Below are 26,942 nucleotides of genomic sequence, written 5' to 3'. Positions count from 1 at the left end.
CTGGATCACGTAAGCACATTAATGAATCGCCAATGAGGAAATGTCCGGGAGTGAGGGCTAGGAGATCATTTGGATCGGTGGAGATAGAAGTTAGCGGGCGGGAATTGAGGACTGCTTCTATTTCTATGATAAGAGTATTACGGTGTTAAGCTCATATGTTTCTGTTTCTCCACTCGCGCTGCGCCATAATATCCTTTGATATTTCCGATCCTCTGGTCGTACGAGGAATTGCCGATACATTTTCTCGATGTCGCCAGTGAGTACGTACTGATGAGCGCGGAATCTAATTAATATACAAAATAAATTGTGAATTGATTCGAGAATATAGGATTTCCCCATTTTCATGATTATCGTGATTTTTGTATAAATATATTTTTTAAGATACTAATAATTAGGTACTTATAAATTAGTATTATCAATTATTTTGCATTTATAATTCCGCCTCTAGTATAAGTGTTAATTGAAAACTAACTTTATGTTTCAAAAAGTACTAGCAAAGTCGTTGAGTAACAAGCCACTGATGCTAACACAAATAGCATTGTCGTAATTAAATATTTCTAAATATTCATTTTTCATTTTGAACCTGTAGAAACAATTTATTATATATACTATTAGCTAAGAAATTGCATATTTAATTAAGTCGAAATATAAAACTTAGTTATTTTGATAATTTAGAAAATAAAAAACTGACAAACATTTCAATTTAATTTATGGTTGGAACAAAAGACAGTTATTTTTCATTAATTGAAATATTGCAATGCAGAGTACTTTCCAAAATACGCCGAGAGTATTCCTGAGAGAGGGCGATAAATTGTACAATACCTGTACTATTTGGGGTCCCGATGGTACTTTGATAGCAAGACACCGAAAGGTAAGTAATATATTCCTTTATGGCTTTGAAGTTGAAAATATTGGGGTGAAGAAAGTGACTCTATCTAGGAATAATTTAGGAATATACATATGTACATACGTATACTATAACCAATTCAATAATTTACGGTTTATAAAATACGTTATGATACGGGAAACGCCCATTTTTGTTGTAATGTGTAATATAAATTTTTCACATACGAAAATACTTATTTTTTCTCCTTTTTAAACATTATTAAATGATAAGGTTTTTAAATAAAAGAAAGTGATAAAAACGCTGTCAGTTATTAAATAAAAAGTAATTAAAGTTTAGGAGTTGGTAACTTTGATATTAAATTACAAAAGTTGCAGCAATAGAATTAGCGACTACATTTTTATGTTATTAGGTACATCTATTCGACATCGACATTCCTAATAAGATTACTTTTCGAGAGAGTGATTCACTCAGTCCTGGTAACTCCCTAACGACGTTCGATGTGAAGGGCTGCAAAATAGGTATTGGCATTTGCTATGATATTAGATTCGAGGAAATGGCACGCATTTATCGGAACAAAGGTACAGTAACTTAATCGATCAATACTTAACTAGCAAAAAATTAAATATCTTTCTTAAATATATTCTATATAAAATTAATATAATCTGTAAGCTTAATTTAAAAAACCAGTATATTTGCTGAAAATGAAACAAATAAAAGAATTAAAAGCACAATAAGAGGACTGTCCTCGCATATTCAGAAATGATGGAATGTGAACCGTGCAACTACGAAGTTAATTGGTATTCGGTGGCTTCATATTTCCTGCTTCTCTGGGTTAGGTTGCCAAATGCTGATATATCCAGCGGCATTCAATATGACCACTGGACCATTGCACTGGTCTTTACTTCAGCGTTCCAGAGCGAATGATAATCAATTATACGTTGCCTGCATATCACCGGCTCGTGTTCCTTAAGCAAGTTACGTCGCATGGGGACATACACAGTTGACCAATCCCTGGGGAAAGATTCTTTACGATTTGGAAACTCAAGAGAATATGGCAGTCACCGATATCGGTAATTTACAGCTTAAAATTAAAAGCGACAGATCCATGATGTAATTAATTTTTAGTCTTGTTAATTTATCGATTTAGCCATCTTCCTCTGTATTTGTTGAATTTATTAGTAAGCATTACTTATTACTTCGTATGTTTCTTTTTTCTATCAGATGTAAAAGTTGTTGAGGAAGTAAGGGCTCAGATACCTACATTTTCTCAGAGACGTACAGATTTGTACGACACTGTCTGTAAGAAGGAGTAACTCTACACTAAAACAGAAAATGTTTTTTTATAATATTTCTACTGCAATATCCCTTTTTTGTGAATTATTACTAATTTCTTATCATTTGTACTAAACGAATGACTCAATTAAGAAAACCAAAACGTTATAAATAATAATCTGCATATCTTGTGTATCAACATGTAATTGGATATTATAATAATATAGGAATGCTATAATAATATAGGATAATAATATAGGAGAATAATAATATAGAAAAAAATACATGCTTTTAAACACCTTTAATATCGATCACATAAATTGTTATAATTCACAATGATTACGCATACATAAAAGACCCCTTGATAGTAAAATTTACGATCAAAAGGCAATTACGTATCGTTTAACAACATTTAATTTATAACACCTTTTAAACATTTAGACAGATTAACACATAACACTTCTTATATATAAACATCAATTCGAAGTTATCAGCTTGGAGAAATTGGTCGATTAATACCTGTAGATTGTCTGTCTCGATGAAAGACTTAAAGAGAGCAAAAACATGATAATGCCGCTAATATAATATTCCTTCTTTCTTGTATCTGTCTGCCTCTCAGGTCGTTTTACTAATTACAATAAGTAATTTCGACTTCTTTGCGCTCTCTTTTAACGCATTCGAGACCGAAAGAAATTCATATCAGTCAGTAGGCAAGGATATAATATACATATTTTATATATAACTTATGTAGTAATGTATATATCATGTTAGTTTCATATTTTTTTCAACATAGAATTATTATATATATATATATATAATATATATTATATATATATATATATATATATATATATATATATATATATATATATAACTGTACATAATACATTATAGAATAACATAGTATATAATTTTATATTTTAAAAATATGAGGCATACTATTTAAGATTGTCATCGATTTAAAATCAAAGTATGAAAAGGATACCCTGGAGAGAGTAATACACAGAATCATTCTAACTAAACATTCAGATCGTACCGACACCTAGGTATCGTCTTACAATTAAATCTCGGTCCTGAATGGATTAAAATGAAATACATACTTGCAGCTTCAACATCTTCAATATCGAGGAGATTCAAACTTTACAAATAAATGTAAATTGCGATGTAAAACAAAGCGATGTAAAAAGGGAAAAAGGAGGAAAGAAGGAACAGGGAAGCAAAGAGAAGAAACGAATTTTTCATTTTCTCGAAACTGGATCAAGTTTCAATGCGTTTTTCCTTAACAAGCGAAACCATTTTCGCGAGGACGAGAGTACGGAAATGACGTACTGGCAATTTTGTTTTGTGATAATACAAGCAGCTCGGTTTCAGTGAATTAAACTTGGCCCCAAGCTTCTACTTATCTACCTTCCTTTCCTTTATTTTCCCTTCTATATCGGTTTTGCGGTTTTCCACATTTCCATCACAATAAACCATGTTTTTTCTCGATTTTACATGTTAGCCAATGATTCACGGCAAAAGCGTCGACTGTAAAGATATTTGTAGTTGCAATAGCAACAAGTATGTTTTCTCAAATAGAAAATATTGGGAGCGTACACGCTGGCAAAACAATTCATGAATAGCTTGTCCTCTGCTTGTTATTTGTTTCGATACTGTTAGCAAACAAATTCATGAAACATACTGGTATAGCGTAAAATGAACATAAAAGTTTTGCGTACACTTGAGAGCTGAACTTTGGTTGTTATACGTATATTATACATATACGCACACAGTTATGTATATGTATATATATATATAGAAAATTCCTTAGAACTTTGAGCTTAATAACATATTAAAATCATTAACATTAAGGAGGTGAACTTTACTTACCAATTACCAAAGTTTCTTCCGCCAAATAATACATAAAAATTGAAAAAGATAATGTAACTAGTTTTAACTTTTTTTTGTGTTATAATTTGAATCACTCGATTTATCCGACTGAGGATGGTCGATCGCAATCTCAATTTATACGTATTCTCATCGCATGAAATAGATCACATGAGGGATTTTCAAAAGTCGATGGAATATTAATCGCGATTAATTATTTGTAGGTGTATTCTGTGCGGCTAAAGCAGTCACCTAATGAATTATTGAGTACCAGGAATGTTAGCGGTAAACAGGATGGCGGCTATGAATGATTCTCTAATGTGTATATTAGAGATGAATTTGATAATTTATCCTCATAATATGCAATCCGCTTTTAAGTGGAAATCATAATTAACAATTTCTGTTTGATTAAATATGAAGAGCAGATAAATCGATACGCTTAAATCAATATTAGAATTTCTTAACATTTTTATCAAATATTTTAGCACTGTAAAAGCGTCGTAGTAGAGAAATATTAGGTTGTTCCAAAAGTTTCTTTCGTTTTATAAGAAAGTAATAGATGTACAACATTTTTCGTTTTATATTATTTTATTGAATTACGTGTGGTCCACCTTTTTCCAATTTAATGTAAAATAATATAGAATAACATAAAACAAAATATGTTGTGCATCTGTCATTTCTTTATAAAACGAAAGAAACTTGGGACAACCTAATAGAAATTTACTTTTATTATCCATTATAAAAATGGATTGTTAATCCTCTAGGAGATACGAACAATATAATTGCAATTAATAAGGAATAAGTTAGCATAACTTAAACCAGCTTTTGCAGAAGGCTATTAGCTAAAGATGTTTATTAAACAATGACAACATGAATTTTCTTAAGTACCCCATTTGGTACTTAATCTACTTCGTAAGTACTGTGTGTCCTAGCCTTCAAAGGATGCAATTTTAACCAGAATGTTTCACATTACTTACCCGTATTATTTCCTTGTAATATAATTTATATTTACATTATCTACGTTACGTTACATTCTACGCGTCAATGTAATGTGATTTTTATTTCTAATCGAAGTTATTCAAAATTTGTAGTATCTCAATAAAACATTAACAGCCTGCAAAAACTTCACGGAAGCATTAGTATCTTCGAAACTATTGAATTCAAATGGCTAATATTCCTTAACAATATGCACTCGACGACGTTTATCGAGAGAAGTATGTGGCGTAATAGTTAAACTTTCAATTCATATACATATATCGTTTATGAAAAAGTAGTCATTCTGCTTTTGTGATCTGTGACACACTATAAATTCTCATAAGCTAACTAACGCCTAATCTTCTGTAACGTATTAATATAATATAGGTATGTATATCTCGACTTTGAGCAACCAATTGGTGCTAAATAAGCTTTAGTACATACTTCTTACACGTAACAAAAGACCAGTTAACATCTCTGCTCTTAAAAGAAAAACGAAAGAAGCTCTGAAAAGCTGCAGAGTTCAGGTCGAATAACACCAGCTCAGATAAATGACCCTCTAACTTACCTTTGTCCTCATCGACGTCAGTGATTTTAAAGCTAGTTATAAAGTGCACTTCTCAGCCAGCGTCCACGGCAGTCAATATTATTTAACGGGTCATAACGCGATGTAAAAAGGGAAAAAGGAGGAAAGAAGGAACAGGGAAGCAAAGAGAAACTGCCTAGTAACGGCGTTTGAATCTTTCTCGATGTTTCCAAAGAGTATACAACAAACTTTTGACAGAAATTGCCTAGCAACAACGATTGGAACCTTCTCGATGTTTCCAGCGAGCATATAACAAACAAATGCAGTCGTATAGCGAAAAAGATTTTCATCAGATATTCATTCGTGTGATCGCCTTGGAAAGTGATACATCAAGCAATTTACCGAGTGTCTCAGCAATTGTATTTTGTGTTTAAAATTATTCTACACATAGTAGAGAGTTATCCCGTTGACCGTGGATTCGTTTGAACCCCGGAACATTGTTAATAGCGTTAATTAAATTCATTATTCGTAAGACATATTATTCGTTCCTCTTATTGTTCGTTAAACTTATTAATCTTTAATCTAATTATTAGTTAAACTTATCGTTTGTTAATCTTATTATTTATTAAACTCATTATTCATAATATTCTGTAAAATCTTGTTTATTCGCGTAAATATATTCCCCCGTTTCGTAAAACAATGGCTAATTCAAACGAAGGATCATTACGCGCCTTAAATCCTAATGATAACCCGACATATATATGTGAGTGTATTTTATCAAAAATATGTTTTTTATGTTTTCTTATCTTAGTAATTATTTTTAAAAAAGTCTTAAAGTCTTATATGAAAATAAAGCTGTTCTTTATTTCAAATAATTGAAGTAAATAAATACAATGAGTTTTATATTTTATTATATCTTATATTATTGTTATATTGTTATTGAAAAAATTGATATAATCAACAGTTCTTCCTGTTCTCTTGATTGTTTCTTGCTTGTTTCAAACCATGATAATAACCTACAAAAGAAATAACATAGTCCATTGAAAATTTAATATACAATAAAATACTTATATGAAATAATTACCTGTGTAATATACCATGTAACCACTAATATACCATGACATCAACATACTTGAAAGTGCGTCTGTATCATTATCTGGTAATCTAGTACATTTTATTAAAATTTCGTATTTTTTTTCCAAATAAAATGTTAAACTTATTCCAAATTACTTATTAATATTAGAAGTATTCAGCATTCCATTAGAATTTTTAAATTGTACTTACTTGGCCATTAATTGTGGTGGTAAAGGAGGTGCAGGTGGCATTATATCAGTCATCGAATTGAAAGATGGTCCCGGTATGAAGTGATGTTTATACGCATTTGCTTCTTCAGAGTCACAATCCATTTTTTCTACATTATATTTTTTCGAATTTACATTTGTAGAAAAATTAGTCTCACAAGTCTCATCGTTCTCTTCATTGAATTTCTCTTCCAAAGCTTTCTTTTGTTGTGCTATTTGACTTTGCAAACCTTCTGATTCTAAAAGAGAACTCAACTCGACTTTCTCTGTATTACCATAGCCTAAACACAGAGTAAAAGAAATTTTTGTCATTTAATAGAATGACTGAGTGCCATTCAGTTACTGTCCTTACAGGCAATGTATTAGAATTTCCCGTGCATAAATGTATATGTATAAATGTTTGCCTTGATATATGTAGTAATAATCACTCGTCTAATGAGGAGAATTATATTCCAAGCAGCTAATAATGAACAATAAGTAACATGCATGTTTATGGTTCATGACCCTATATCCCACGGGTCTCCCCATAGACATTGACAGGTACTCCTGCCCAGTTAAGGACCTGCTGAATGACACTGTGATAGACTATGCGAAAGCCTTTACTTCATATATATATGTATTTTTAGTACATTTCTTAATTGACATAACCATCATGCTAAAGGTATTACCTACAAATTTTACAACACACGTGCTGTTGAGGTTATTCGGTGTGTAAACAGAGAAAACACGTGGATAAATTGTAAGGTAGAAAATATATTTAAATAGAAGTGTAATAAGTAAAAATACAATTTGAGCTGGTCCAGATCCGCACGCTAGCTGTGTTACCTAATAACTGAAAAACCCCGAAGCCAACGTCGCCTGTCTACTGTTTATGGCCTGACTTCGTCGCAGTCTTTTGTCTACACGCTGTCGATGGCTTCAGTGCTTGAGAAAACTAAAAAAGACCAGATATAGAGTTTTCTTAGAAGTGGTAACCACTTCAACATAAATATCGCCTACTTTACAACATGCGTGTATATATATATAGTGGTGAACATAAGTGAAAATTATATGCATAGTTATAAATGTTGTTCGTTTACAGGTGGATAGCATCAGTGTTTGGTTTCGTGAGTGGCGTACAAATACTTTACAGTTCCACTGTGTGGATTGCTATTCATGTTCTTCCATCCGTCGTTCAGAAAACGGTTGATGAGTTCGCCATCAGTTCTGTACACACATATAAAAATAGTTAATGTATATATGTAGTATCGTGAGTGAGAGGCCTGGGAGTTGGCGGGTGAACCGCGTGGAATGTCGCGAGAGCCGAGGCGTTTGTTTTTGATCGCGTTGTTTTGGAAAGAGGAGACCTACGTGATCTTGGCCACGAGCGGTTGCCAAGGGACGGGAAAAAAGGAATCAACAAACAGAGTTTGCGAGTGGCGTTGCCGAGAGAGTGTTGATTGCATTTTGTGAAAGTCGAGTCGTTATCTAATTATTTGGTTGTGCTGTTTTCTGTACGTTTGGTGTGAATAATTCAGGTTGAACAACAATCGTCTTTTTCTGTCCGATTAACATCTGTATCATCCATTCCTTGTAAATATATTATATCACGATATTACATTTTTGGGGGCTCGTCCGGGATTGGACAAGACAGAAAACGAAACGGTTTAACAGAGCTATTCGAGCTAGTTGTGAATTTACCGGTACGCGGTGCGATAAAAGACGATATCGTTGACTGTTTAAGTTTGTGTAGTGTGAAAAATGGCAAACGTTGGGGACGAACGATTGTCGGGTGAAGAGGGTTCGACGCTGGAGGAGCTGAGGAGTAAGCTCGCGCGAATGAACCTCCCTATATCTGGTGCGAGGTCAGTGCTGATTGCAAGGCTGAATCGGGCGTGTAGGGCTGGACAATCGTATCCTAAGGGATCGACGGGCGGTGAAGAGCTAACCGGTCAACGAGATTTAGGAAATGTACAGAGAGCTGAGCGTGATTGTAACGAAGATGAAAATTTTGAGAAAATGAATACGAAGGAGTTGAAGGAGCGCCTCGCTAGTTTGGGTTTAAAAACGACGGGAAGAAAAGTAGAATTACGCGCACGGCTACAAGCGGCCATGGATGGTAATGACATATCGTCGGAAGAAGAAAGCGACGACGAAAGTGAGTATGAAGATGACAAAAAAAACGCAAGAGGATACAAGAGAGGTACGCGAAGGGTGTATCAGGACCGTGATGAATATTGTCGAAGGGCATGTGTTGGTTCGACACTGAGTTTTAGAGACGTCGAAGATGCATTAGAGTCGTTTAGTGGCAACAAAGGTGAAAATGTCGAACGATGGTTCGAGTCGTTCGAGGAAGTCGCTGATACGTGCATGTGGTCGGATGGGCAGAAGGCAGTCTACGCGAGGAAGCTGCTGAAGGGATCAGCGAAAATATTTGCGAGCTTCGAGTGTCATGCCAGGACTTGGCATGAGTTGAAGAGGGGGCTAGTGAAAGAATTTTCGAGGAAAGTCAACAGTAGGCAAGTACATCAGAAACTTGAAGAAACAAAAAAGGAGAGTGATGAAGCATGTTTGGCTTACATGTACCGCATGCTCGAAATAGCCAACCATGTGGACATAGAGGAGGAAGCAAAGGTGGAATACATAGTGGATGGAATAATAGACGACGAGAACAATAAGGCTATATTGTACGGCGCTACGTCAATCAAAGAGTTGAGGAAGAGGTTAGTGATGTACGAAGAGCAGAAGAGTCGCAGAGTAAAGTCGATTGTGAAGCCGGCTAAAACCCAGAAGAACGGGAAGCCCAGTCAATCTGTAGATGCAATGAAGAAAAGAAGATGCTTCATTTGCGGTAGTGAGGATCATCTAAGTGTTAAGTGTCCGGAGAGGGGAGAAGGTGTTAGGTGTTCCGAGTGCAGCGGATTTGAACATATTGCAGCGAGGTGTACGGCACGACCGAAAGAGACTTGCGTAGTGTCAAGATCCGAAAAGGGGAAGTATGTGAAGGAAGTGGCGATAGATGATTGTAGGTTTGTGGCACTAGTGGATACGGGTAGTGATCTCACGTTCATTCGATCAGACGAGTATGCGAGGTTAGGGTCACCACCGCTAGGTAAATGCACGCTTAAGTTCGACGGTGTTGGTTCCGCTGGCAATGAGACCTGGGGTGAATTCACCAAGGTAATGACGGTTGATGGGTGTAAACTGCCAATCACTTTGCACGTTGTTTCAAACAAAATATTGACGAAGCACGGCCTGTTGTTAGGCACTGATTTTCTGGATCAGGTAGAGTTACGGGTTAAACGAGGCGAAGTGACTTTCTTGCGGCTTGACGAACAGACTAACAAAGACGTGCCGGATGTGTTTAGAGTTAACGTGGTAGAACAGACCGACGAAACAGACCTAACACACGTACGGGAACCGCATTATCGTGAAGCGATTCGCGATATCGTTAGGGGGTATAGGCCGGAGAAAAAGCGGGACGTTGGGATAACGGCAAAAATCGTTTTAAAGAGTGACAAACCTGTGGTTCGAAGGCCGCGAAGATTGGCGCCTTCGGAGAAAAAAGAGGTGGACGAGTTGATGGAATTATGGACAAATGAAGGCACAATAAAACCGTCAAACTCAGAATATGCAAGTCCCATAGTTGTAGTTAGAAAGAAAGATGGTTCTATCAGAGTCTGTGTTGATTTTCGCGAGCTTAATGAACTTATTGAGTGTCCACATTTCCCATTGCCTTTAATTGATGATATTTTAGATACATTGCAAGGTACTCAGTTTTTCACAACGTTGGATTTAAAGAATGGTTTTTTTCACGTGTGTTTAGACAAAGACAGCCGAAAATATACATCTTTCGTTACGCCATCGGGGCAATATGAATTTTTGAAGTTGCCGTTTGGTTTAAAGATTTCACCCATTGTGTTTCAGAAGTATATTTCGATGATCTTGAAGGAACTAGTAGGTAAAGGTATTGTTATCGTGTATATGGATGACATTATTATTCTTGCAAAGAATTTAGAGGAGGCGTGGGAACGTTTGCAAATGGTCATAGAGTTAGCTGAGCAGTATGGGCTAATTATAAACTGGGGAAAATGTCGTTTTCTGCAGCAGGAAATTGAATATTTGGGGTATATAGTCTCAAAAAATACCATAAGGCCGTCTACACATAAAACTAGGGCAGTAGCAAACTTTCCCAAGCCAACATCTGTTAAAAAGGTTCAGAGTTTTTTGGGACTTATGGGGTACTTTCGAAAATTTATTAGGGGATACGCGAAGCTTGCTAAGCCCTTGACGGATTTGTTGAAAAAGGAGGTAAAATTTCAGTTCGGCGATCGAGAAGTAGAGGCCTTTGAAATCTTGAAAACAGCGCTTGTGAACGAACCAGTGTTAAAGTTGTATAGAATGGGCGCGGAGACTGAGTTGCATACAGACGCGTCCGCAGAGGGTTACGGAGCAATTTTAACGCAACTAGATCTGGACGATGGAAAATTCCATCCGGTCTACTTTGCCAGCGGAAAAACAACTCCCGCCGAGGCAAAGTACACCAGTTACGAACTGGAAGTACTAGCAATTGTAAAAGCGTTGAACAAGTTTAGAATATATCTGTTAGGTATGCCGTTTACTATCGTCACGGATTGCCAAGCGTTTGCTATGACAATGAAAAAGAAAGATTTGTGTGTGCGTGTAGCCAGATGGACTTTGTTACTAGACGAGTTTAAGTATCAGGTGTGTCATAGGCCAGGTAAAAGCATGCAGCATGTGGATGCTCTGAGTAGAAACCCCCTGCCGAGCACTATGTATGTAACGGAAAGTGAAGACGGGCTGATTGCACGGTTGAGAAGTGCACAGAACAAGGACGTTGAAGTCCGTAGGATTTTAGACGCCGCAACGTGCAATCAGGTCGATGGGTATGTAATAAGGAACAATATTTTGTATAAAGAGTGTAAGGATGATGTGTTAATAGTAGTACCGAAGGCTATGCAGGTTCAGGTAGTCAGGCAGGCGCACGAGCGTGGGCATTTTGGGGTCACCAAAACAGAAGCTATAGTCAAGAAGGACTTTTGGTTTAAGGGGCTACGTGAAAAGGTCGAGCATGTGGTATCTAACTGTCTCGATTGTATCCTAGCCGAACGAAAATTGGGCAAGCAAGAGGGATATCTAAATCCGTTAGACAAAGGTGACACACCGTTAGACACTTACCATATTGACCATATGGGCCCTATGACAGCTACAAAGAAAAGATACGCACACATCTTTGTAGTAGTGGATGCGTTCACGAAGTTTACGTGGCTTTATCCTACTAGATCTACTGATACCGCGGATGTTATCGATCGACTGAAGAAGCAAGCGGCTGTTTTTGGGAACCCACGACGAATTATCTCTGATCGGGGAACAGCGTTCACATCCAACGCGTTCCAAGAGTATTGCGAAGAAGAAAATATAAAGCATTTATTAGTCACGACGGGGGCGCCGAGGGGGAACGGGCAGGTAGAGAGGGTAAACAGGACACTCATACCTTTACTAACTAAACTGACTGCCCCTAAACCCGATGATTGGTATAAACATGTCGACCAAGTACAGAAATACCTGAATTTTACATTAAACAGGAGCACGGGAAAAACTCCTTTCCAGCTACTTGTCGGGGTCGAGATGCAAACTAAAGAAGACCCACAGATCCGAAAATTGGTTGAAGAAGAATGGGTGGTGGAATTCGAAGAGCAACGTCGTGAACTGCGTGAGGACGCGAAAAAGAAAATTGCTGCTACTCAAGAGGAAAAAAAAAAGAGCAATGCGGAATGATCGCTACATTGTGGAGAAGGTAGGAGAGCATGAGGGGCCAAAACGGTCATCAACTACTGCTGATTTTATGAAACCTTGGGTCATAAACGCCGAAAGTGACGCATCTGATGACAGCGAGATAGAAGGCAACATCTGAGGGCAGATGTTATTGCAGGATGGCCGAGTGTAGTATCGTGAGTGAGAGGCCTGGGAGTTGGCGGGTGAACCGCGTGGAATGTCGCGAGAGCCGAGGCGTTTGTTTTTGATCGCGTAGTTTTGGAAAGAGGAGACCTACGTGATCTTGGCCACGAGCGGTTGCCAAGGGACGGGAGAAAAGGAATCAACAAACAGAGTTTGCGAGTGGCGTTGCCGAGAGAGTGTTGATTGCATTTTGTGAAAGTCGAGTCGTTATCTAATTATTTAGTTGTGCTGTTTTCTGTACGTTTGGTGTGAATAGTTCAGGTTGAACAACAATCGTCTTTTTCTGTCCGATTAACATCTGTATCATCCATTCCTTGTAAATATATTATATCACGATATTACATATATATATTATTTATTTTTTTTTATATATATAATTTTCGTTTGGATCTGTTCCTTTGTACGAATACTGTATCCCTGTATATAATATAATATATATAATATGTTATAATTATGTTAGTTGTTATTTATTATATATATTTTCCTTAACTCTCTCCCCCTTTTTCTTGTGTTTTTTTTTTTTTTTTTATTAGTACCTAACATTGCTATTATGATGCTGTATTGTATTGCATTGGCTGTTATTTGTATGTGCGCGCGACGAATTTTTCAACATGGTCGCTCGCGTGTCTCTTTGGTATGGCGTTGGTTTAATGTCAACAGTAACGTGTTGTTGAAATAACTAATTAATTGTTAATCACTATAATTTTATTTAGTAGTGTTTTGTAATATTGTTTTGTGTTTCATGATATTGTGTGTGTCAATACCGTGTGCTACTTTAATGCGATAGCATGGATTGTATTGTTACCGAATTTCAATAGTCATTGTTTCGATTATACGTGACTTGCATTTATGTAAGTCTCGTTTAATTTAGTTAATGTTTTGTGTATTGTGTTACCAGTTATTTCGTGTAGCATAACTTTATTCCTTTGCACCGAGTTCAGTCATGTCTTGTCGTTAATATTTAGTTAGTCTATCTTGATTAATATATATATTTAACAAATATTTAAGAAACAATGGCGAGTGTAGTGGAATCGTTGGACGAAGAAATGGTTTTGACATTGTCGGAAAAGCTTAAAGCATGGGATGAGAACTTTCGCGATATGAGTGCAAAACTCGCCGAATTACAAAGGGGCTTATTCGAACTTAAAACAAAACAAGAACCTAAAACACCCGTATCGCCGCCGACAACGCAACAAGAGACGCTCCAGCCGAGTGGACATACCCAGCCAATTAAGCTAAAAGATGCGATCGAATCGGTGCCAGTGTTTGACGGATATCGACCATCGGTATTCCACTTTTTAAGAGCTTGTGAGCGCGCGCGAAATATGATTCCCAGATATCAAGAACCTCAATTGGTAAAATTGTTAGTAAATAAGCTCCGTGGACACGCGCTCCTCGCCATCGAAGACACAGAATTAATGAGTCTAAACGATTTAGGAAACAAATTAAAGGATCTATTCGGCCCAAAGAAATCTCTTAACGAATATAAAGGGGAATTAGGAACGATATTTCAACGACCCGGGGAAGACATATTACATTATATGGATCGCGTTAGAAATCTTAGATTGGCAATAATGGACGGAGAAAGAGGCGACTACGGCATCATATCCCCAGATATCCAAGATACTATAGATTGGGAAACGAAAGAAGCTTTCGTTAAAGGACTTCCGAACGAGGTATATGTGCGAGTAAAAATAGCAGGGTACCATACTTTAGAAGATGCGTATCGTCAAGCCGTCAAAGCAACACACGAATTGAAACAAATAACCGATAGAACGCGACCCCAACGACCGACACCCTCGAACTATTACAGGCGCGACAACGCACATCCATCGAACACTAACAACAATATCAGGAACAACCGCCAAGATCGAAGATCGCTACCTCCATCGCAGAATTTTTTGAGTTCTACAAGACAAAATATCACGTGTAACTATTGCAAAAAACCCGGGCATCTAGTGAAAGACTGTTACAAATTTAAAGCCCGAGTAGATGCCGGATTAATCGTACCCTATGCTTCGAGACCATCGGGAAACCAAACACGTCCTTCGGGAGAATGGGGCGAGCCACGAAGGAACGATACGCCGAATCGCCCAAGAGTACAGGCGGCAACCAGGCGACCGGCGCCGACGGCAACAAACACAACAAGGACAGCCACCCCCGCGAGATCGACTCCACCACCCATAACGAGAGACAGAGCGAACGCAATGCCGACCATAAGATCGAACGAACAACCACTAAATATTGTGGGGGCGTCATCCCACAACCAAACGAGGTCACAGACAGAGAATCCAGAATCTCAAGGCAAAAGGAAAAGAGTGAAGCACAAGCAACCGGCGAAGGAAAATCATCAGGAGTTGAATTCAGATTCGGAAGGCGACCTCTCCGAATTATTTCAATAAAATTTAACGATTCCCCAACGACCCCAACTGCACGAATAGTTTCCCCAGATCTAAAGACTAAGACGAGTTTATTATTAGACTCTGGATCGGAAATCAACATTATCAAGAAACCTGCTATACTCGATTCAGCCATCATCGACGAAAAGGAATCAATCGAAATGCGAGGAATTACGGCAACGAGCCTGGTCTTCTTAGGGCAGACGGTAATACAAGTTGCGGGCCATCCGGTTGTTTTTCATGTAGTCGATGATTCATTGCTAATCGATCAAGACGGAATCCTAGGATCCGAATTTTTTGCAGGTTGTAAGGCTCGTTTAGATTATGAGGGAAAACATATCAGATGGGGAAATATTTATATTCCCTTCGATACTAAAGAAAAAATAATTATACCGAAGCGAAGTTCAATAACGTGTTCGATTAATATCGCTAATAAGATAAAAGAGGGATTTATTCCAAGAATCGAGCCGAACAAGGGAATCTATTTTGGTAATGTAGTTGTGAGGAATCATAAAGGAAAAGGTTACATAAGAGTAATAAATACTACTTCGAGAGATTACGTATTTACAACACCAACGATGGTAATTAAAGAATTTGAAAATCCCCTCCCCCCCCCGCCCCCCCGCTTCCTAGGACAGCGTGCAATACAGTTCTAAGATCGGAGGAAAGTAGATACGATAAAATAAATGAGTTACTACTACTCGAACATTTGAACGAAGAAGAAAAGGAAAATGCTAAAAAATTGATTCGTAATAATCAAGATAGGTTTCATATTCCAGGAGATACATTGGAAGCAACCGAAGTTCTGGAACATAGGATAATTACAACGGATAATATACCCATCAATACTAAACAGTATCGATATCCACCAATACATCGAGAAGAAATAAATCGACAGGTCCAAGAACTACTAGATACGGACGTAGTGGAACCATCAATGTCTCCATATAACTCCCCGTTATGGATTGTGCCCAAAAACCCGATTCACAAGGAAATAAGCGCTGGAGATTAGTCATCGATTATAGAAAATTGAACGATAAAACGATTGGCGATGCCTTCCCACTACCCAACATTACAGAAATATTGGATCAATTAGGAAGTGCAAAATATTTTTCCACGTTTGACTTGGCATCGGGCTTTCACCAGATCCGTATGTCACAGGAAGATGCCCACAAAACTGCATTTTCGACACCATACGGGCATTTTCAATTCAAAAGAATGCCCTTTGGATTAAAAGATGCCCCAGCAACATTTCAACGTTTGATGAATTCAATATTATCTGGTCTGCAAGGAATAGAACTATTCGTCTATCTGGATGACATAGTGATTTATTCCACGTCTCTCCAAGAACACGAAATTAAATTTAATAAATTAATGGAAAGACTGAGGAAAGCTAAATTACGATTACAACCTGATAAGTGCGAATTTTTACGACACGAGGTGAATTATTTAGGACATATAATTAGTGAGGATGGCGTGAAACCCGACCCAAAGAAAGTCGAAGCCGTATCAAAATTTCCACGACCAAAGAGGGCGAAAAATATCAAACAATTTCTGGGACTAGCAGGATATTACAGAAGATTTATACCCCGATTTCCCCAAGGTCGCGAAACCATTGACACAACTATTAAAGAAAGACACTCCCTTTAAATGGACAGAAAATCAAGAAAACGCATTCAATAATTTAAAGACAGCGTTAGTGACGAAACCCATCCTGCAATATCCAGACTTTTCTAAACCCTTTAACCTTACTACAGACGCATCAGGATATGCAATAAGCGGTGTACTGAGTCAAGGGCCAATCGGAAAGGATTTGCCGATTGCGTATGCCTCAAGGCTATTAAATCCCGCCGAACAAAACTACTCTACCATAGAAAAGGAGTGTCTGGCAATTGTTTACAGCGCAATGCACTTCCGACCGTATCTTTACGGAAGAAAGTTTACCATCGTAACCGATCATAAACCTTTAGTGTGGATGCATTCTATCAAAGATCCTACTTCAAGAATTTGGAAATGGAAATTAAAGTTATCGGACTTCGAATTTGATATTGTATACAAAGAAGGCAGGGCGAACGCAAACGCAGACGCATTATCTAGGAACCCTCCGGAAGTTTGTTTACCAATCAGAAAGAGAGAGGAAGTCTCACCGATTCGCTATCCTGTCTCAAAAAGATTCGAAATAGATACGTCAACCGAAGACTCTCCCATATTCGAAGCTAAACCACACGTCTTGCCTGAATCCAGTGATTCTAAAAATCAAGGAAAGGGTTTTACCCGAAAACATTTTACAATAGAAGAAACCCCCATAAAATATTTAGACCAAGCATTAGCAGAAATCGATGTAAGTACAGATAGAGAAATAACCAATCGAGAAAAAGAAGGCACGGATACAACAAGCGAAAAAGAGACCTCCACTGTAATTCCAGAACTAATTCAACAACGAGAAAAGGACACGAGACCTACGATAATTGCGGAACTAAGAATTTCAGAAACCCGAGACTCAATTGCGAGAGTAAATGACCATAAAGTAGTATTTATAGATATACATGGCAATCCGATAGATAAAGGAGCCTTAGAAATGAAGGAAACGGGAAAATTACCTCGTTATGAAGATTTAATGTTAGAAAAAGCAAGATTGAATTACGATTCTGGAAAATACATTGTATTCCTACCGATAAAGGAAAATAGAAATATTCCAATTGTTATTGAAAATTTATTAAACTCGCTAAGATCTCTATTAGACGCAGTAAATGAAAAACAGTTAACTTCGTTCAGCATTAGCAAAGGAAACTTGGAGGAAATACCCTGGCGATATACAATCAGAAAATTAAAGGAAATATTTATGGAAAAAACCTTAACCATCACCATTTGCACTGGGGAAGTAATTACCCCATCTGTGGAAGCGCGGAACAACATAATACGAGAAAAACATGAATCAAGCGTAGCAGGACACAAAGGAATAACAAAAACTTATCAAAGAATACGACAACATTACTATTGGGAAAATATGAAAAAGGAAATTCAAGATTACGTAAGAACATGTAAGGAATGTCAATTGAAGAAACTCACAAGAATAAAAGCAAAGCAACCAATGGTACTTACAGACACACCAGCTAAAGCGTTCGATAAGGTTAGTATGGATATTATAGGTCCATTACCAAAAACCCAAAAGGGAAACGAATATATATTAACTCTGCAAGACTTATTAACAAAATACTCAATTGGGATTCCACTAGGAGGAATCTCTTCAGCCGAGATAGCGGACGTTTTTGTAAAGCGATTTATTTGTCGTTTCGGGTCACCGAGAGCTATTCTCACTGATCAAGGAACGAACTTTACATCCTCACTAATGAAGAAAGTAGCAACGAGATTCCGCATCAAACAATATACCACGACGGCATATCATCCACAAAGTAACGGTTCAATCGAAAGATCTCACCACGTGCTGATAGAATATCTCAAATTATACATTGAAAATTCCAAAAATTGGGACGAATGGGTAGAATTAGCTATGTTTTCCTATAATACCTCTGTACACGAAGGAACGAAATTCTCCCCGCACGAATTAGTTTTTGGACATCTAGCCAGAGAACCTACTGGTGAAGTAATAATCGAAGAGAACATGGAACCAACTTACGCAGAATATCTCGAAGATCTGTTCGATAAAATTAACACCGTACAACGAATGGCAAGAGAAAATTTGATAAAATCCAAACTAAGACCAAAAGAATATTACGACCGACGAATCAACCCCCAAGATTTTAAAATAGGAGATTCGATATATTTATTAAAAGAACCCAGTAAAGGAAAATTCTCCGATCAATATACTGGACCATACAAAGTGCTAGAAATCTTGCAGAACCAAAACGTCAAGATCGAAGTAAAAGCGATTCCGTGAACGGTGCATTTAAACAAGTTAAAACTAGCGCATAATCGAAATAAGCAATGAATAAAGCGATTTCAGTGGGCAACGTAGTGCGGTAGTATATGTTATAGTGCTGTTCGTCGAATAATACAGATATCTAACACCTAAAAGGAAAAAGGAAAATTATTATACGTGTTTCAATTATTGCTTAAATATAAAACGTGTTAACTCAATGAACAATTAACTAGTGAAAGTGAAAGTTACCTTGTGAACAAGTGATCAACATACAAGAAAGTGTACGTGCAAGTATAGGTTATGGATCGTTGTTCGTGGAACACAATGTATGACAGTTACCTAAAATAAGTGAATAAATTAGTTTCAATTGTCTCGGTGCAAAATACAAGGTTACTAAATGTTATAACTATATTATGGATAAATCAAAAGGAGGTGTAACACTGTTCGTCGAATAATACAGATAGCGAAAACCTAAAAAGAAAAAGGGAAAATTATTATGTGTACTCCAATTATTGTTTGAATATACAACATGTCGATTCAATAAATAATTAAAAGAGGGGAAGTGAAAGTTACCTTGTAAACAAGTAATCATCATACAAGAAGGTCTACATGCAAAATAGGTTATGGCTCCCTGCTTGCGGAACACCATGTACCAGCTGAAAATAAACGAACGAATTAACTTCAATTGCCTTAATGCAAAGAGCAGCATCGCTAAATGTTATAACGGTGCTGTGGAGGCGTGGCACTGTTCGTCGAATGACACAGATAGCGGAAACTTGGAAAAAGAAAAGAAGTTTATTACGAGTGTTCCAATTACTGTTTGAATGTAAAACGTGTTAGTTCAACGAATAACGAAAACAGTGAAAGTGCAACTTACCTCGTGAACAATCAATCACCATACAAGGAAGTGTACATGCATGGATTTCGCAGATTAACAAGAAGAAATAAAATAGCTGATAAATATAGAAAGTGGTTAGAAAATAATTAAGATAGATTAATTGAGAGTTAGTAATAAATATAACCGGAGTAAAAGGATATTTTATTATGTATTAATCTACGTAGTATTGTTATATTATTATATCTAACATGTAGAAATGGATTTTGTACGCATATATGTATATAATTCCAATCCAAGTAGTATTCATAATATTTATTTTCACTGATAACAAGTACGTAAAACCTAAAATAAAACAAAGGTTTTAACAATAAAAAAAAACAAAAAAAAAGAAAAAGGGGAAGAAGAAAAAAAAGAAGAAAAAAAAGGAAAGAAAAAAAATATAATATATATAAATATAAAATTTTCTTTTTCTATAAAAGGTTATTCCTATTTCTGATAAACTCGAGAAATGAAAACATTATACCATGATACACTGACGCAAAGATACACCACACAGAAGAAACTAATAGAGAACGCTTTAAGCTTGGCAAACTTACCGCCCGACGAATTTGCATACACCATAACCAAAACCCAGGACACATGGCTTTGATTGTTATTTAATAAGGTTTTGGGTTTATAAAATAACGATTCACTTAGATTCGTTTTCTCCAATATATTTCAGTCTTATAACACGTCTTACCACACAGGAATCTCCAAGTCAATAGAACAACGTGGTCGACTTCTAAGACAAAAGAGCGTCGTTAGAAGTCGTACCAACTTAGCTTGTAGTAAGCAGCGATCGTACCAACTTAACATTTCTCAACACTCCCCTTTGATCGCTAGTTTCTACAAGCCCCATAGCTTTGGTAAATTGCTGAGTCTTAATCCTATTTAGGCCTTTGGTGAGAATGTCAGCCACATTCTCAGGACTAGGTACATAAGTATAATCTAGTATCCCCCTCGATACGCAGTTCTTAACGTAAAAGTAACGCACTTGGACGTGCTTAGAACTCTCAGTAACTATTTCGTCCTTTGACCATGAAATAGCTCCGACATTACCGCAGAATATCTTGCAGGGGCGAGGGCAATATGACAGTTGACCCAATTCCTTTAACAGTAAAGAAATCCACACTGCTTCCCTTGCTGCTTCCTGCATTGCCACAAATTCCGCTTCGCACGTCGATTGAGCTATAATCGGTTGTTTTTTGGATAGCCAGGATATCGCACCACCAGCGAGTATGAACACATACCCGCTCCTGGATTTCCTGTCTACCGTACAACCCGCAAAATCCGAGTCGCAAAACACCTTCAGAGGTTGCCCGGTCCTTTGGTATACTAACTTCAAGTCTTTGGTCTTTAGTAAATATCTGAATACCCGCTTCACTGCTTTCCAATCGGATACAGTCGGATTCGCGCATCTTTGGCTTAGTTTCCCTATTGCACACGCAACATCAGGACGACTTACAGTAGCTACATACATTATGTGCCCCACAGCTTGTTCATATAATTTACTGTCGAAAGGCTCATCACGTTCAATATCAAAACCAGCCTCACATTCTCTAGCTAGCGGTGTCGACACTCCCACCACCCCAACCTCACGAGTAATGTCAAACAGATCCAGCATTTGACCTATCTGTACAGATTGATCGAATACTACAGTGGTGCTGTTTGGCTTACTCAGGTGGATGGACAGAAATTGAGTGTCTACACCTAGCATTCTAACATCTAATTTGTCCTTAATCCTAGTTTTGAATATCTCAATCCACTCATTCGTCCCAAACACAAGGATGTCGTCCACATACACAGCTACAATAAATTTTTTAGACGCATCCACATACACACATGGACCACTCACGCATGGGTTCAGACTCATACCTCTTAAAATGCTATTGATGTGTCTAAACCACATTCTTCCAGCTTGCTTCAGTCCATACAGGCTCTTTTTGAGCTTACACACAAATTTAGTTCTGTCTTTACCTGGAACTCTAAAGAGTTCTGGTTGCTCCATGTATATATCCTCATCCAGAGGGCTGTTGAGATACGCACATTCCACATCGATGTGCTCGTAAACCCACTCATTTTCCGCACATAGAGCAAGCAGAATTCTTAGAGTTCTGCCTTTTACTATTGGACTAAAGGTTTCTGAATAATCTACTCCAGGCCTCTGCCAGAATCCCCGAGCTACTAGCCTAGCCTTATACCTATCAGGGTCTCTCTTTATCACAAGCACCCACTTACAGTCTATAACGTTTTTATTTAAGGGTCTTTGCACAATGTCCCACACATCTTTACTTTTTAGATTGTCTAGTTCCTTCCTTATTGCATCAGTCCATTTTTGAGCGTCTGGCCCCCTCAGGGCTTCATACACATTCACAGGTACACACACGTTTTGAGCTTTACAAACAGTCGCAGTGTGAGCACAACAATCACATATTCTTGGTTTGTGTAGTCTTGCCGACCTCCTCGGCACAAACGGTACACTCACAGTATTCACTGGATTGTCCTCACACGTTAAACTGTCCATAAAGTAGTCGGTTTCCCCTTCGTCGTTTTCTCCGTCACTCTGTGTCTCGACGTCAGTTTGACCGGCTTCTCCCCTATGTTCAAAGGTTTCTACATCCCATATCCATTCCGAGGACTTATCCTTTATATGGTTCGTTTCCGCCTTAGCGCTCTTGTAGGGAAACGTGTTCTCCTCGAACCTGACATGACAGGATATTATCACCTTTTGGATCTTCGGTAGGTAAATTCTATAACCTTTGACCTGTCTGTCATATCCCACAAATATCCCCTCATCCGCTCTGCTCTCGAATTTTCCTCCGCTTGGGCTCTTTAGATACCAGACTCTGCATCCAAACACTCTCAGTCTGTTTATCTCCCCTTGGAGGTCACATCCCTTACCCTTCCATAATTCCAGTGGGATCTTGTCTCCGATGGCAGCGGATGGGCATAGGTTTCTTATGTGGCATGCCGTGTTCACAGCCTCCCCCCACAGATAGTCAGGGAGTCCAGATTGGATGAGTAAACATCTGGACATCTCGACCAGGGTTCTGTTCGCTCGTTCGGAGACCCCATTTTGTTCAGGGTTTCTAGGAACAGTTTTCCTGTGTAAGATGCCTTTCTCCTTCAGGTAGTTCTCGAAGTTTTCTCCTGTGTACTCACCCCCGTTATCTGTTTGAAGGGCACTTATCTTGGATTGGTGTAAAGCCTCCACCTCCGCCTGGTACTCCTTGAAGCACTTGAGTACTTCATTCTTCCTACTGATGATTCTGACGTGCATGAAACGAGAAAAATCATCTATGAACGTTACGAAATAATTACCTCCGCCCAGCGACTTGCATTGCGTTCTGCCACTAATATCGCTGTGAACTATTTCTAAAGGACGTTGACACATGTGGTGGGCTGTCTTCGGAAATGGTACTTTTGTCATTTTCCCTTTCACGCAGACCCCGCATGGTTCCTCATGTATCCTAGAGCCCTCCTTCACGTTCCTCACAGGGATCTTTCTCATCGCGTCCCCATGTAGATGACCTAACCTCTCATGCCATGACACGATACCTTTGTACGCCTTAGCTTCAATAACCTCGGCGTGGTCGTCATCATTTCCAGGTTCTTCTTGATCGTTCTCCATGGAAACGTTTGCTACATGCCTCTCAGGTGGTATTGTCTCTAGGTAGTACACGTTGTCTCCTACCTTTGAGTTAAATACCACATCCCCATCATCATGTGTGCCGACGGCCTCATCCTTCGTACACACTGTGGTGACGCCTTTCACTGCCAATTGCCTGATCGAGATTAGATTTACATCTAATTCAGGCACCCACAGGGCGTTCGACAAGGATAGACTCCACCCGCCACAGGCTTTGGTCATCTTCACGACGATCGTGCCTTTTCCCTTGACTTCCAGGTACCCCTTACCAATCCGGATCTGTCCAGTCGCAGGCACGAAGTCCACGAACCGATACCTATCCGGGGTCATATGGTTTGAGGCTCCCGAGTCAAGATAGCTGATCCTGTCCCTTTCCACGTGGTTGATAGATGATAAAGCCAGTGTGGAGATAAGTCCCTTGGATCTCGGTTTATCTTCCGATCCTTTCTCCACTTTGTTTTCTGGGTCTTTCTCTTCCTTGTCTTCTTTTCCCTCATGGCAGTTGTACGATATGTGGCCTCGTTTTCCACATTTATAGCATTTTTTATCCTTTGGGTTTTTGTGCTTTTTCTTAGCGCCATCTTGATTTTGTTGGGGCTTGGTCTTCGATTGTTTGCAAGCCGCCATTGCACTGTTCTTCTCGGAGGGACCCATGGCCGCTTCCATTCTCCTTTCCTCAAGTAGGAGATCGGATTTCACGACCCTCGAGGTTAGATTCTTATCGAGTCTTACCGTCCTAAGATATGTCGTGTAGTTTGGGTCCGCCACGAGGCCGGCTAAGATGAAACACGCCATCATGTGGTCTTCGATTCTTAAACCTGCGTTGGAAATTTTTTCGCACAGATCGTATATCTTTCCGCAGTATTTTGCGACGTCCATATCGGGGTTTTTTCTATGGTACCCAGTTCCCGTATGCATAGGACAGTGTCCATCGACGTGGACCTTCCATGGACGTCCTCTAGCGCCTTCCAACAATCCCTCGCTGTCTTCAAGGATTTAATTTCTCCGATATATTCGGGGCGAATATGTCGGAAATGATATGCACGTGCCATGTTATCCTTCCTCATGCATTCTGGGTCCAGCCTTTGCGCTTCCGTAAATCCTGGTTCTATTGCCTCCCAGCAACCCAGGAAAATTAGCGAGGCTTCCGTCATTGTCTTCCAATACTCGTAATTCCCCTTTCTTAGGACCGGCTTCATATCGCTGTCCACATCACTTACTTTGTCGTGATCGGCCATGGCGTGGTCTCTTCTCGGATTGTCTTAGAAAACACAAAAAACTCAAAAAAATAATACCGTTTTTCCCCGCAGTTTACTGCTCTGGGCCCATAACCTGTTATTTAATAAGGTTTTGGGTTTATAAAATAACGATTCACTTAGATTCGTTTTCTCCAATATATTTCAGTCTTATAACACGTCTTACCACACAGGAATCTCCAAGTCAATAGAACAACGTGGTCGACTTCTAAGACAAAAGAGCGTCGTTAGAAGTCGTACCAACTTAGCTTGTAGTAAGCAGCGATCATACCAACTTAACATTTCTCAACATTGATCGCAGGAGAAGCGGTCCATATAGTCAAATGCATTCCGGTACAAGTAAAGGTACGACATACAACAAAATGCTACTCGGAACTACCCTTTTGGCAAAGGAATCGCACCACAGGAACTCCGCCCGGACGTGCGCCAAACGTGGCGATATTCAGCACCATCGTCGTTGGCCACGAGCGGAATATATACCCAAAAGACCTCGATGCACTACGGGACCACGTCATGTTCCCGGCAGAAAATCTGCAGTCTTGAACGCATTGGCCAGAGGAGCAACAGGAAAAACAATCGTCCCTGGAACAGTAAACATCCTGGGAATGATGGACAAAACACATTAACGACAATAGCGAAAAATACCGTATCAAGCTTATGGACTGGTTTTATGGAATTTGGAACTGTCAGTGCAGCAATATTTGGAATACTCGCAATATTTAAACTAATCAAAACAATAATAGATATAGCCGCACACGGATACCAGTTACGTGAAACTTACGAATGTGGAATCGCCCTATTAGGAGCAATATGCGGCTCAGTCACCCACCCGCTACTATACCTCAAAAGAAGACGAAATATCGATGATCAAACAGCACAACCTCAAGGGATATCGATAACACCGGTAGTCACTCAACTACCAACGACATCTACGTCCGCCTTGAGCGAACTCAGAGATACCATCAGTCAAATTTCCTTTGGAAATTTGAACTCCAAGGGCGGGGATGTCACGTCCCGCGCTCCGCACGCGCCGTAACAAGAACAAGAAAACCATTCTATACAAAACACGCGAATAAGGATTTGAATGCACAAACGAACACACGGCACTACGAAACGAAAGGAAGGATTAACAAAACGAGGGCGATTAACGGATCCAACCAATAAACAAAATACATATACACACAATTCTAAATAAACCAGGAAATAAGAATAACTACAAAAGGGGAAAATAATTGAAACGCCAGGAATATATATATATAAATATATTTCAATCAATCAATTTGGAGAGTTACATATAAGTATAAACATATATGCCGAACATGTAATAACCTAGTAAATATTAGAGACAGTGCTTCCAATACTATGCAATAAATACAATATTATCAATTTATGAAATATAAGTATACATGAAGTCAAAAACTAATAGTTTAACGAATACATAAAACATACAATATTGTATTATTAAAGAAATGAAGGTTACATTGTCAGAAATATATATATGTGTGCGAATTCTATCAAACCGATAATCTAAGATACATACTTAAAACTAGCCTACATTCCGGTAAAGGATAAATAAATAATTGACATTTCATTTCGTATGAATACTACACTGCCAAGAGAAATATGCATATGAATACGTATATATATATATATATATATATGACGGAGATGAAAGGATAGCCGAAGCCCTTCCTTGGAAATTTTGGGAACATCCTTTAGTACCTTAGCCTAGATTTTATTATAGTTGTAATTGCTTAAGATTTGTAATAAGCGAGATTGAGTTCGAGGTGACAATCGGTCGCTGAACGTAGCCACGGTCACGGGATGGATGTTTTATCTAACGGAGGTCTGGAGTGGTTGTATGTGTTTTCCGAGAAATGTGGTTGTGGCGGCATGCGGCCTCGAGAGCGGGCCGAGCCACGTGTGATGTTGCCTCGGAGGTGCCGATGCAATGGGACATACATTGTATTAGTAATCAAAACTCCAGGCAGAAACTGCCTAGCAACGGCGTTTGGAACTTTCTCGATGCTTCCAACGAGTGTGCCTAGCAACGGCGTTTGGAACCTTCTCGATGCTTCCAAACGGGTATAGAAAACAAAATGCAATCGTACAGGGAGAAAAATCTCCACGAGGCTG

General features: G+C 38.5%; 1 protein-coding gene and 1 long non-coding RNA gene across 2 annotated transcripts; one reads left to right on the top strand and one right to left on the bottom strand.

Annotated features, from left to right (window-relative positions):
* The first annotated feature begins 1,385 nt into the window (after positions 1–1,385).
* On the top strand, positions 1,386–4,433 carry LOC117216042. The gene is made up of 2 exons (XR_004489286.1): positions 1,386–1,425; positions 4,210–4,433. It is a non-coding gene; the product is annotated as an uncharacterized LOC117216042 (long non-coding RNA).
* A 1,995-nt stretch (positions 4,434–6,428) lies between these two features.
* LOC117216045 (survival motor neuron protein-like) lies at positions 6,429–7,498 on the bottom strand (the record flags this gene model as incomplete). The annotated part of the gene is made up of 4 exons (XM_033462578.1): positions 6,429–6,502; positions 6,571–6,650; positions 6,771–7,068; positions 7,456–7,498. Coding segments are annotated over 4 exons (480 nt in total), but the record flags the coding sequence as incomplete, so codon positions are not given.
* Positions 7,499–26,942: the final 19,444 nt, after the last annotated feature.

This window comes from Bombus bifarius, unplaced genomic scaffold (genome assembly GCF_011952205.1).
Source record: "Bombus bifarius isolate JDL3187 unplaced genomic scaffold, Bbif_JDL3187 scf7180000010078, whole genome shotgun sequence".
NCBI classification, from domain to species: Eukaryota; Metazoa; Arthropoda; class Insecta; order Hymenoptera; family Apidae; genus Bombus; species Bombus bifarius.
Note: the sequence above shows the minus strand (reverse complement) of the source record. Positions and strands in the feature narration are given on the sequence as shown.